Consider the following 12,780-nt stretch of genomic DNA (forward strand, 5'->3'; position numbering starts at 1 on the left):
TCAGTCGAGCGAGCGCCACGCCCTCTGTTGGCGAAAAACGAAAGTGAGCGCATACAATGCGGCAGCAGCGTTTTCCTTTGCCTTTGCTTACGGAAAAGCGGTAACAAAGAGCCCAGAGGAAATAAAAAAAACAGAGCTCAAAGGGAAAGAGAAGTAGTGCTGCTGGTGCTGCAAGAATGCAAAATGTTGAATGTTGTGCACATGGCAGTTTATTCATGATTTCACATATTTCGAACCACGCCCACCGCCCATCATTGTTGGCAAAAAATATTGCCTCTGTGTGTGTGTGTGTGCTTTCTAAGGATGAGAAAGTCCCTAGGACACCCACACACGCACACACTTACACGCTGAAGCCCGATTTTGTTTTTCTGCAGCGCGCGCTCTTTTTTGCATTGGACTTTTGGTTGCACTAAGACAAACTTTTTTCCAGCTGCTTCCTTGTAAACTTGCATTTTTATGGTTTTAACATGTTTACTTAAATTCTTGTGTATTTGTCTTGTTGGCGTGGCTGTGACAAATGTTCAAAGCTGCTAGTAGCTATGAAAAAAGCGACGTATTAAATTACTTTCTTTTATATTGTATGTTATATCATACAGTAACAACAAAAATAAATAAATAAATCGCTGATGAAAAACACAACATTTGCCTAGCAAAGCATTTTCGCTATTTTAAATAAATATATTTGGTCTAGTTCTCGATGCTCTACTGTAGCATTCAACTCAGCAGCCCTTTATGGTGATATCTGCAGTAGACTCCAAAGGTGGTGTTGTCTATAGAGATTGGATAATTTATCAGTGACCATCCACTTTTCGAAATCTTTACCACGTTTGGTAATCAGAGCAGAGCAGTTGATTATCTTAATCGCTATATAATACACGTTTTTATAGACTTATATGGAGTGATAAAAGCTGCAGTCTCCAGGGGCCTTTAGTTGTCTGCAAACATTAGATACAAACAGAAGATAAAGAAAGTCATTAAATAGGTGTTCACGGTCTATTTCTCCAGTTAGTATTTCTGAAACAACGTCGCCAATATGCAGCTGACATACTTTCTCTTCCAAGTGGCAGTCGCCCTACTGGCGATCGTGACCTATATACTCCATCGCAAACTAACGTATTTTAAGAGGCGTGGCATTCCGTATGATAAACCCCATCCTCTCAGAGGAAATATGGAGGGATATAAGAAAACGAGGACCGTTCACGAAATCCACCAGGAATACTACAACAAATATCGAAATAGCAAGGCTCCTTTTGTGGGATTCTATCTGTTTCAGAAGCCCGCCGCATTTGTTATAGATCTGGAGCTGGCCAAGCAAATACTGATCAAGAACTTTTCCAATTTCACCGACAAGGGAATATACTACAACGAGAAAGATGATCCCATGTCAGCGCATCTCTTTAATTTGGATGGACCCCAGTGGCGTTTGCTTAGGAGCAAACTATCCTCGACATTCACGTCGGGCAAAATGAAGTTCATGTATCCGACGGTTGTGTCCGTGGCTGAGGAATTTATGGCTGTGATGCACGAGAAGGTATCGGAAAACTCCATATTGGACGTTCGGGATCTGGTGGCCAGGTTCACAGTGGATGTCATCGGAACCTGTGCCTTTGGCATCAAATGTAATAGTCTGCGAGATGAGAAGGCCGAGTTTTTGCACTTTGGCAGGCGGGCTTTGCTGGATTCTCGTCATGGTAATCTAGTAAGTGGCCTCATGCGCAGCTATCCCAATTTGGCCAGGCGACTGGGCCTTTGCCGAAACACGGCTCAAATTCAGGAGTTCTATCAAAGAATAGTTAAAGAGACTGTCACTTTGCGAGAAAAGGAGAATATAAAACGGAATGATTTCATGGATATGCTAATCGGCTTGAAAAACCAGAAGAATATGACTCTTGAAAATGGGGAGGTTGTTAAGGGCCTAACCATGGATGAGATCGTTGCCCAAGCTTTTGTGTTCTTCATCGCTGGCTTTGATACCTCATCCTCCACCATGGGATTTGCCCTCTACGAGCTGGCCAAGAATCCGAGTATCCAGGATAAGGTGAGAGCTGAGTTGGGGCAGGTTCTGGAGCAACACGATCAAAAGTTTACCTACGAGTGCATCAAGGATCTAAAGTACCTCGACCAAGTTATAAATGGTGAGCGGTGTGTTTTTAAAATTCCAGCGATCCCAAAGGATCATAAAATGTCCTTTCAGAAACTCTACGCCATTATACCATTGTACCGAATGTGGATCGAGTGGCCGCCAAACGTTTTGTGGTTCCGGGCAATCCCAAATTTGTCATCGAGGCTGGACAGTCGGTCATTATTCCATCATCGGCCATACATCACGATCCCAGTATTTATCCCGAACCCAATGAGTTTCGACCGGAGAGGTTTTCTCCAGAAGAATCCGCCAAACGTCCCTCGGTTGCCTGGCTTCCCTTCGGAGAAGGTCCTCGCAACTGCATTGGACTGAGATTTGGACAGATGCAGGCTCGTATTGGACTAGCCATGCTCATTAAGAACTTCACATTCTCCCCATGCTCAGCGACACCAGATCCCTTGACCTTCGATCCTCATTCCGCCATTTTACTCGGAATTAAAGGCGGAATTCAGTTGAAGGTGGAGGCAATCTAAAAACGACAAACTTTCCTCACATACATTTTAAAACTAATAATCTACCTACTAACTAATCCCAACAGCTGGCTCATTATTATTAGGTTCTCCTTGGCCAATTCCATTTTGCCAAATATCTATAGATTCAACTATTCATGGGAGTGTACCATAATGAAGCGACCCGTTTGGCATTGCATATGCTGATAGCATTTTTATCCTTATTGCTGGGCTCAGCGTTTACCAATTACCGGCAGAACGACAGGACTCCAAACCACTCCGCTCCACACCCATTTGCCTTTAGCTTTAGCTCAGGCCCGCATGTATTAATTCTAATTAAATTTGTTATTCAAAACGAAGCTCGGGCACGTCCTTGCTAGCCATTTTGCAAGTGTTAACCTTTTTCCCGGCCTCCTTCCGCTGTCCAGGACCACGTTAAGCCTTCGAAAATGGACCAGCCGTCGGATTGGCGACGATTTGCACGCCAAACGGAGAATGGCGAATGGAGAATGGTGGCTGTAGGAGGCGGGGCATCAACCTTGACATTTTTGCTGCCAGCTTCTGTTTTCATTACACTAATGAAGTCATGCGCCACGGTGCGGTATGTAGGCATACACATTTGCGATATGGCATGGCTTGCTAGCAGCTTTTGGGTTCAGACCCAGATCCAAATCCACAGCCAAAACGACCGGCAGACACATAAAAAGGTGTACTACTCGTGTGAGTTGGCCGGCATTTGTGTGCCTACGCCCGCTTTTAGCAATGGCAGCCGCGCCTCATTACCCCATTTTATTGTGCCCAGAGTGAGTGATGCCCAGGCAGTCTTAACACTGTCAAAGCCCTACGCCCTGGCACATAATTAATGCAAAATGCAAACGTATATTCATGGCGGCTCCATGCTCATGGCACTCGCATAACGCATACGCCGTGTGGCCATAAAGCGCTTTAAAGGCTTAAGATTCGAGTTCGACGGCAGCACAAGTACAAAGGTATTTTAAATATATTTAATTGCTATAGCAGTTATTACAATTTACACATAGCTTGAAGAGAAGTATAAAAGCAATGCATATTAACCCAATAAGCCAAGTCCGTAAATAAGGTTTATAAAGATTCAGTTTTCTTTAAGATTTTATAACCAGTTTTCCCGCAACTTTTGCCCTGTTTTCAAGGCCTATGATAAAGGTAAAGCTTTAATACTTTGAACTTCACTAACTGCACAAGTCAAGTGAGCTGGCAGCGCTAAATTGTAAGACGACAGAAATATTTCAACAGGAATTTACGACGCGAGCACACTAAATGCTCATTTAGTTTGCACTTTTATTTAGAAACTTCTTTTGCACGTTTGCCAAATTGTCTGCGGTGGCCAAAAGCCGCCAACAAAAAGGCTGAGAGGCAGCATCAGCACAACAACAACGGCAATTGTGTGTCTGTGTGTATGTGTTGGCCAAGTGCAATAATAATGAAGGTAGGAGGCGTAAATTTCGCTTTGGCTGCAGGGCAAGAGAAATGGTCTGACTGCAACGAACTGGGCACCCCATGGTGGCACTGGGATCTGGATCCTGCGGCTGCTGAACACCACCCGAACAGCCAGCTAAACAGCAGCCCACAGAACCCACTCACCTGTACAGGTGAGCCATGTTGTCAGCGGAAGGTAGCTACAAATTCTCGTTGCAAAAGCTTTTAGTGAATTTATGGCAAGGAAATTCCTTTCGCTTCTGCTCGAAAAAGCAGGCTGCACTGCTGGTCGGTCGTTTGTTTATGTCTTGGTCCTCAGATCCAGACTCAAAACTCCCAATTTCAAGCTCCCAACTCCCATCTTCCAACTCCAAGCTGTAAACTGCAAAGTGGAGGATTGGACGGCGGCTCCATAACACTTGGCATGTGTAGTACAAACGGCTTTATAAACTTCGCATTCGGGCCATAATGCACTCACAATTTAGCCAGCTTAGATTCGCACTCGTAGGGCCTCACAAGTGCCTAATGAGCCCCAACAAAGGCGTTCTGCGCAATTTTCGCAATTGAAAGCCAAAACTTTGGCATTTCGGCATGGCAAGGCCAACACACAGGCGGCACGCACAATTAATTTGCAAGCAGCTCACTCACTTACCCATCTCTGTGGAAAACAATTTGCCATATGCATTTCCACAAATTTGCGAGACTTCTTTGCCGAGCTGCTTTCACTTTTTTTTTTCTCTGCCAGCTGTACACGTATCAATTACCTGGCCATGTTATGCAAATTGCCAACAACCTTGAAGTGTTGAACTCCGCCCCACGCCCACCCCTTTTCCCTTTTCTCAACTGGCTGTCTGCATCCTGTTTTATTTCTCCTTGGCCAAAAGTTGATTCAAGTTTATTCAAAAACAAATTTAACTTTTAAGTCATCAGCGAGCAGCGGTGAAAAGTGGAAGATATGGCCCCAAGGCAACTGCCATATGCTGCAGTCCTAGGTGATTCATACACCGAGAGAAATAGGAAAGTTATTCAGTAAAAGAAGCTGACAAGTTTCAGTACATTGATTTTGGATGAACTGAAGAAAAGTATCAAATTTTTACTATGATCAGGCTCCTAGACTAAAGGACATACGTTTGAAGAGAAAGCTCGACATTTTCAATTTATTTGTGGCCATTTATTAAATATGCACTATTATAAATGTTTTTTCCTCAGTGTACATATTACAACTTCCCCGGGGAATTTACCGCGCAGATTATTCTGATAGTTTTTCTTTCAGTCGCATCAGGCGCGGTAGCATCTTCTTTATTATTTTCCTTTTGCGGAATATTTTATTGTGAAAATAACGTTAGCCTGCATATGCAGTGCGACTGGAGGAAGTGGGTCTGGTGGGCTTATGCATCAGCATCTTTATTCTGTCTGCCATTGTTTAACTGGAAGGTCGTCGCTTTCGCTCTCCTGCCGGCCCGCCAGCGAACCGAATTCGCAGCAGTATTTGCATTCAACTTAATTGCGTTTTAAGTAGATTTGTGGTGAGATGTGTTTGTGCGGATGCGATTGTCAGACGGCATTTACTTGTGCAGCTTGAACGACTACGGATACTATGGCTTTCAGCCTTTCTTACAGACATTTCCTTGAAAGCATATACATACATACATACATGTATGCATGTGCATGTGTGTGGTGTGGTCACTGGCAGAGCTTAAAGTTTAATAACGCCAGAGACGCATACGATTACACACGATATCGAAATACAAAAGGTGGCCGGATAATTAAGATGGAAAAATATTTAATGAAATTATTTCACTGATTGCGACAAGCAGGCATTATTTGCGCGGAAACATTACAGCAATATTACAGCAACATTAAAGCACTTAAAGACATTACCCGCCACAAGCCACCGAAATAATTAGGTTCGGTGTGGATTTCAAGGATATTTATAAATATCCAAGCAAGGGAATATCCTGTCAGCGTATTTGCATTATAAGCATCGAATCACCGAAGCCGACATTATTTTAACGCGAAAATCTCTGCAGCTGTCTGATCCGAGCTCGAGTTCTTTATTTTCCTCGTCGCTCGCGCGCGGTACACGTGTCAAACTAATTTCACATTTTGTTGCCTTTTATTAGCCGGCGCATTTGTGTCACCTGCCGAGCTGCACCATGCCCATACCATTGAATTTGCCAGCTTCACAATGCTTTCGGCGCATTGAAATTCATAAAATATTTGCACAGCGAAATAGGCTACGAAGACTGGGGCTTCGGGCGGAGTATTATGTGTCAAGCACGTTTGAATTCAAATTCAAATATTTGCCAGAGTCGACAAACAAATAAGCGCAAATATGGTAAACAGCAATAAGCAGCTATGGCGCAGCCAGAATCTCGTGCACGTCGGATTTGGGTCCTTGTGCAAGGACTCGGCATCCTAATATCCATGTATGCAAAAATCTTTAGCACCCGCATGAAATGCCGTCACCTTGGCAGTCAGCTGAGCTGCTTGTTGCCTCAAAATATCTCAGTCTTAATTTCATATACATTGGTAAATATTCAATGGCCAGCCAGTAAGCTTGTTATGTGTAACACCGACAGGCGAAAAGGAATCGGCTTAAAGGCTCGGCATGTCCTTGGCCTCAAATTGATGAAAACACCGAGCCGGCACTTCCTAATTCGACTAATCCTGTCTGCCAAAATGGTCCCCTCCTCCTTGTAGAACCAAATCAAGTGAAGTCAACGAGCTGAGTAATTTTGAATATATTGAATACGGCTTATTTCTTAAACTTTAAATAAGGCTAAACATTCTTGGAAAATAATATATTCTTACAAACAATACTGTTGTTACATTTTAGCAACTTTCACAGGATGAAATTTTCGATAGCTTTACACAGAAGTGCAATTTGTATTTGTTAGGAATATATTTTCGCTTAATCCAACATTAAACCTCTTTAAGAAAACCGAAGCAAATGGGGCCAGGATAGGGAAAATGGAGCGTCGACTTGTCAATGATTCGATTATGATTTGTGGCAAAAGTATAGCACACTTATAGCGGCTGCCTACACAACTTTCTGCTGGGAATATATTTCAGCGCGAATTTGCACATTCGCAGTGCCAAAGAATGCGCCGAGGGGCAATAAATCTTCGATTGTTTGCCCCAAAGAGAGGGCAAAGGATGTGTCCTGGTGTCCTTGCGTCCGCGCGTCCTCTCGTCCTGGTGTCCTTGTGTGTGGGCGTGTCTGGATGTGAGAGCCTCGGGCACGGCCATTCATTCTGGCCATTTTGCAGCCTGCGTTTCGCTCGCCACATTTACTGGCCTAATTGCGCTGTCTGCCATCCAGCCAGCCAAATGGCGGAATAAAAAGCGCAAAGGAAGAAATCGAAAGGCAAACACGCAAACAGCGAGCTGTCATTACGCTTCAAATCCCCAGCACGTCCTCGCTACTTTTGATAATTGTCCCAGTGACCTTCTGCCGAGGCAAATATGCGATCAGAAAGAAAAACACAAAAAAAAAAAAGAAAGCAAGTGAGTTTCCATTTGATATCAATGAACTCCGAGATGCCTCACCCCGTTTAACCTTGCCAATTATAGTGAAAAATAGAGCCAAACATTCCATTCCACGTCTGCGATGGTAGCAAAATATAAGAAGAAAATAAGCGAATTCGGCAATAAATAGCTATAGCCATCGAGAAAATATATTTTTGCCTGTCTCGGTCACTGCGCGGTCCTGTCCGATTTGGAGCTCCAAGTCCGAGGACTGCAGGCGACTTCGACTCGCTGCCAGGACAAGATAAATGATGTTTCCAAACTAACACACACATACAGTTGGGGATATTGTTATAGTAATGAAAATTCTGAAATGGTATGGATCAATTTCATTAGATTAAGAAGCTATCTTAAGTTGCTATACTTTTCTATAACACATACCCCTTAAGAGAAAGTTTTCTTATGAGCTTTACCTATTATCTTGCCCGCAATCGTATACGAGTATGTTGTTATCACTTAGCTGGCCATGTTAGCTGCCATTTTGCTGACTTTTTGCAATTGTCTGGCCGGGGATTGTCCCGACTTTTGACTTCTCCGTGCTTTTGCGCCAGCCCATCTCCGCTTTTTCTGCTCTCGGTCATCTCTCATAATGATTGGCTGGTGAAAAATGCAATTATATTTGATTGTAGTTTAAGGTGCCATGTTTGCATTGCGCGCCAAATGCCGCACATTTATCACACTTCCTGCGCCGCAAACAAGAAGGAGGACATTTTTGCAAGTCGACACGGAGAAAGTGACATGGAATTTATTGTGCCAGTCTGGGGCCATATATCAGGCGCAGCATTTGTCAGGAAGTGCCAATGGCTCTAAACCGAATTGAACTTTGTTCCTATTGATTTTCAGCACAGCAGCTTCGTTCTCTTTTTCCGGTTCGCTGCTCCGTGGGATGTAATTTTGGCAATTTAAATGCCATTAAAAGCGGCATAGAACCAAAAAGTTGCAAATGATGTGCGAAGGATGGAAATGTTGCGAGTATTGTTCGTATTTATGCAATTTGTGGCAGCTGCTCGAACAACCGCAGCTACAAGACACATGTACCACACTCACACCATTTCGCATTCCAGAGCCACCACACAAACAACCACAAACAGGACTGGCATGGAATTTTCAATTAAATTGCAAAATCAATTTTCTGCAAATTAGCATATTTATATTTGCATATTTTTAATGGGCTGACGAAAGCGGAGCACAGGTCACAACAGGTGTGAAAAGGGAAATTGTGCCAAATTAAAATCAGATAACTCGGTATGACTTACACTAGACCACCACATATAAGTCGCTCCTTGGGATGGGCTCCTCCAGTCATCATCGGCATCTGTTCCGAACTCAGCATTAGAGTTCGCTCAGCTCTGAACATCATCTTCAAAACCCACTAACCACACATTCACTTTCTGGAATCTCAAAGTCAGCACTCCTCGTGGCCACGTGTATGTATGGGTACTTAGTAGACCCATTGCCTATGGCATATCATAACCATATAGACAACTCATCTTACGGCAGGAATTTCGATAATTACATTTAGCAACTGGCGTATTATTGCGATTGGGGAGGATGAGAAGTACAGGAATGAGATAATAATCTAAAAATCTGCTTAAAAAAACGAATCAGTAATTAAAAGTTAATTCTCATACATAATCAATTTATTTAATTGCAAATCGTTTTGCATATATTTGGTAAGAACTGTAGTATCATTTATTTCTATACCACATCATCTCATTTTTGTAGTGGTTGTATTATTTCATCAAGTTTAGTTTGTGCCTTTTTCAAGTTATATTTAATCCTTAGAACTTTTGTACCGCCCCAATTGAATGCCGCCCACTCGCATATACATTTTAATTTATTTATACACGTTTTTACCCCAAACTGGCGAAATGGCTTGCCCCAACTCAGCGCACATGTGTGGCCACCATTTTGGTATACAAATTACAAAATTATACAAATCAACGCCGCACAATTGCTTCAATTGAACCCAGACCAGAGGCTTCAGCTTCAAGAGCCCAAGATTGCGATTGTCATGCAGAAGTACGGGTAGTACGACTATGAGTGTATACCCCGAACATTCCTGACGGTGATGGTGTGTGGCTGGCAGAGATTAGAGTCACTCCAGACGAACAATCAAAGACAAAGCGTTCTCGACACCTGCGCGGAATTATGAAGCCCACTCGCAGATGGAGAAACGCGGGTGGATCAATCGCGTTAGGTGGTTGCTACTTGGTTTCGGGGTGGTCTTTGGGTGGCCTTTGGGTGGCTTTTGGGTGGCAGGAGGGCGAGGCAATTAAGTCATTACTTCGTACACAAACACATACTGATATGCCAGCCAAAGGCGTTCGTTCTGCAGGTGTTTTACAAGTGTGCAAACAAAGTGCCACGGTGGTTGCATAAAAGCCAGTAAAGCGGATGTAAGTGTCTGCCTTCTGTGGCAACGGGCTTCGCATGCGTGTTTGTATGGCTCCCCGTTTGTTTGCCAGTCCTCGTTGTGGTTGCAATAAAGGCATGCAAATTTATGTGGGGCCCCAGCCGCCCCTTTCCCTTTTCCCCTCGGCTTTTCCATATTTTTGATAAGCAATTTTCATCGCCCCCAGAGCTGCGATTGTGTGTGTGTGTGTGTGCATGAGTGGTGGCGAAATGAAATTAACAAATCATTTCACTTATGGCCACTGGGGCATCTGCTTCCACTTGGCTCTAACATCACTTTGATGCTAATTTGAATGGGAAATGTGTCATTTCGGGTGATTACAAAAGGATCTTATCAGCAGGCAGGCAGCCTCACTTGGGAACGGCAAATTAAAACATTTTTCATAAAATGTAATGCAGATTGTTTGAGACCTAATTTATTTCATTTTTCAAAGTGTTCCCTCTAACATATTCATTGGATGAGTTCCCTGCACGATAACAGCAATTAGCCAATTACAAAACAGAAACCGCTGAAAGGACCTTAGGGGTAATTTTCAGTAATGGAACAAATGTCGGGAGAACTGCACGCTGCCTCGTTGCTTTACATGCGGCGACTGATGAAGTGTTTGGGAATGCTGCCTTTCGGTCAGAATCTGTTCTCGAAAGGGTTTTGCTATGTGCTACTCTTTGTGTCACTGGGATTTTCGAGCTACTGGCGCTTCAGCTTCGATTATGAATTTGACTATGATTTCCTAAACGATCGATTCTCCAGCACCATCGACCTGAGCAACTTTGTTGCCCTAGTTTTGGGTCATGCTATTATCGTATTGGAGCTATTGTGGGGAAATTGCAGCAAGGATGTGGATAGGCAACTGCAGGCGATCCATTCCCAAATAAAACTGCAACTGGGTACTTCGAATAGCACGGATCGTGTGCGGAGATACTGCAATTGGATCTATGGATCCCTAATCATACGATGGCTAATATTTATCGTGGTGACTATATATAGTAATCGTGCTCTTACCATTAACGCCACCTACTCGGAATTGGTTTTCCTGGCTCGTTTTTCCGAGTTCACACTGTACTGTGCTGTGATTTTGTTTATTTATCAAGAACTTATCGTTGGAGGCTCCAATGTTCTGGATGAATTGTACAGAACCCGATATGAGATGTGGTCCATACGCCGTTTATCCCTGCAGAAATTGGCCAAGTTACAGGCAATCCATAACTCTTTGTGGCAGGCTATCCGTTGTCTGGAGTGCTACTTTCAACTGAGCCTGATCACACTGCTCATGAAGTTCTTCATCGATACTTCTGCTTTGCCATACTGGCTCTACCTCAGCAGAGTTGAGCACACAAGGGTGGCTGTGCAGCACTGTTAGTATAGGCCCATTAAAATAAGTATATATAGCTAATTTATCGTTTATGTATTATTCCCCAATAGACGTCGCTACGGTTGAGTGCATCAAACTCTTAGAGATTGTAGTGCCCTGCTATCTCTGCACGCGATGTGATGCAATGCAGCGAAAGTTCCTATCGATGTTCTACACAGTCACTACCGATCGACGTAGTAGTCAACTAAATGCAGCTCTAAGAAGTCTAAACCTTCAGTTGAGTCAGGAGAAATATAAATTTAGTGCCGGAGGAATGGTGGACATAAACACAGAAATGCTGGGAAAGGTAAGCAAATTTGAGCAGTGTCATTAGTAAAAACTACAAACAATTTACTTTCCTAGTTCTTTTTTGGAATGATCAGCTATATTGTAATCTGCATTCAGTTCAGCATCAACTTCAGGGCCAAAAAAATGAGCAATGAGCAAATGAGTCAAAACATCACATCCACAAGTGCCCCCATTTAAATGACCTCTTCGAATCGATTATTGTTGAGCAGTCTAGTCGCGTGCTTATTAAATTAAAGTCAATTAACCTAATTAGCAAAATTGATGTCTGCCCGTGCATAATCAAAAAAGGACAAGGGGCAATCAGAGCAGCAGCAAGCAACAGCAGCTGGCCGAAAGTCTACTTCACATAATTATTCATGCTTAAAAATTCTATTATAAACTTTTGCCAACGGCCACTGACCGTTCGTGTAGGATTCAGGATTCTGGACTAAGGACGCGGGGAGGTCCTGGGGATACTTATGCTCATGGCTTGGGCTTGTTGGCAACGCATGGCCAATCTGTCAGGGGTTCATACGTAAACTAATGTTTTTGAAAGATACACTTTTACAGTGACTTGTTTCCATTATATCTCATTTAATAGAAAAACATTTAATAGAATAAACATTTTAATAAATGAATGTATATTCTGTCAGCTTTCTGAGAATTTGCATTTCTTCACTTCTTAATTGTTTCCAGGAAAACAGCATTTTAGAGTGTAAGTAGCCTTGAAGCTTGCCACTCAGGCCGTTGCTGCCACGCAAAGATTCGTGGCCAAGTGAGCGTGCAGATTACTCATACTTTCTTTATATATATTCGCACGAGTAGGCTCCAAGTTGGGGCCTAAAGCAAAATTTCCAGCGCACTATGATAAATCGAATTGAATCTAGTGAGTGTGGGTAGATGTCAAGTCGAACTGAATCGTGCTGCAGGTCATGCGGCAAATCTCAAACTTTGTAGGGCACTTCATTAATCAGGATGAATTTTTGTATTTATTCACTTTAAAATTTGGGAAAAGCAAAATCCTCGACAGAGTGAAGGATCCAATAAACTGCAACTGTTTGCTGTCATATGCGACATGACAATGCTCTTCTTCCGAATTGACTTAGCATTCTAACGAGCTCTACGACACTTGACACATTGGGTATCA

General features: G+C 43.1%; 2 protein-coding genes across 3 annotated transcripts; both read left to right on the plus strand.

The window, feature by feature from the left end:
* The first annotated feature begins 1,001 nt into the window (after positions 1–1,001).
* Cyp6a18 (Cytochrome P450 6a18) lies at positions 1,002–5,231 on the plus strand. 2 transcript variants are annotated; one of them, NM_001300633.1, is made up of 2 exons: positions 1,002–2,135; positions 2,195–5,231. In NM_001300633.1, the coding sequence occupies exons 1-2, from the start codon at positions 1,034–1,036 to the stop codon at positions 2,614–2,616; spliced, it is 1,524 nt and encodes a 507-aa protein (NP_001287562.1). In that variant the 5' UTR covers positions 1,002–1,033; the 3' UTR covers positions 2,617–5,231. The 2 variants fall into 2 exon arrangements, with proteins under 2 accessions (NP_001287562.1, NP_651563.1); NM_143306.3 differs by having other exon boundaries at positions 2,195–2,790.
* Positions 5,232–10,253: 5,022 nt separating this feature from the next.
* Gr98a (Gustatory receptor 98a) lies at positions 10,254–12,295 on the plus strand. Its single transcript, NM_143307.2, has 3 exons — positions 10,254–11,349; positions 11,417–11,652; positions 11,709–12,295. Exons 1-3 carry the CDS (start codon positions 10,533–10,535, stop codon positions 11,829–11,831), a joined length of 1,176 nt encoding a protein of 391 aa, NP_651564.1. The 5' UTR covers positions 10,254–10,532; the 3' UTR covers positions 11,832–12,295.
* Positions 12,296–12,780: the final 485 nt, after the last annotated feature.

Source organism: Drosophila melanogaster, chromosome 3R, assembly GCF_000001215.4.
Source record: "Drosophila melanogaster chromosome 3R".
NCBI lineage: Eukaryota > Metazoa > Arthropoda > Insecta > Diptera > Drosophilidae > Drosophila > Drosophila melanogaster.

Bases quoted from the DNA above. Each gene is read 5' to 3' on its own strand.
- Gr98a (NM_143307.2), top strand. From the start codon at position 10,533: ATGGAACAAATGTCGGGAGAACTGCACGCTGCCTCGTTGCTTTACATG. The intron at 11,350-11,416 runs GTTAGTATAGGC...ATTCCCCAATAG, and splicing joins AAGGGTGGCTGTGCAGCACT to ACGTCGCTACGGTTGAGTGC. The intron at 11,653-11,708 runs GTAAGCAAATTT...TTACTTTCCTAG, and splicing joins ACACAGAAATGCTGGGAAAG to TTCTTTTTTGGAATGATCAG.
- Cyp6a18 (NM_001300633.1), top strand. From the start codon at position 1,034: ATGCAGCTGACATACTTTCTCTTCCAAGTGGCAGTCGCCCTACTGGCG. The intron at 2,136-2,194 runs GTGAGCGGTGTG...ATGTCCTTTCAG, and splicing joins CCTCGACCAAGTTATAAATG to AAACTCTACGCCATTATACC.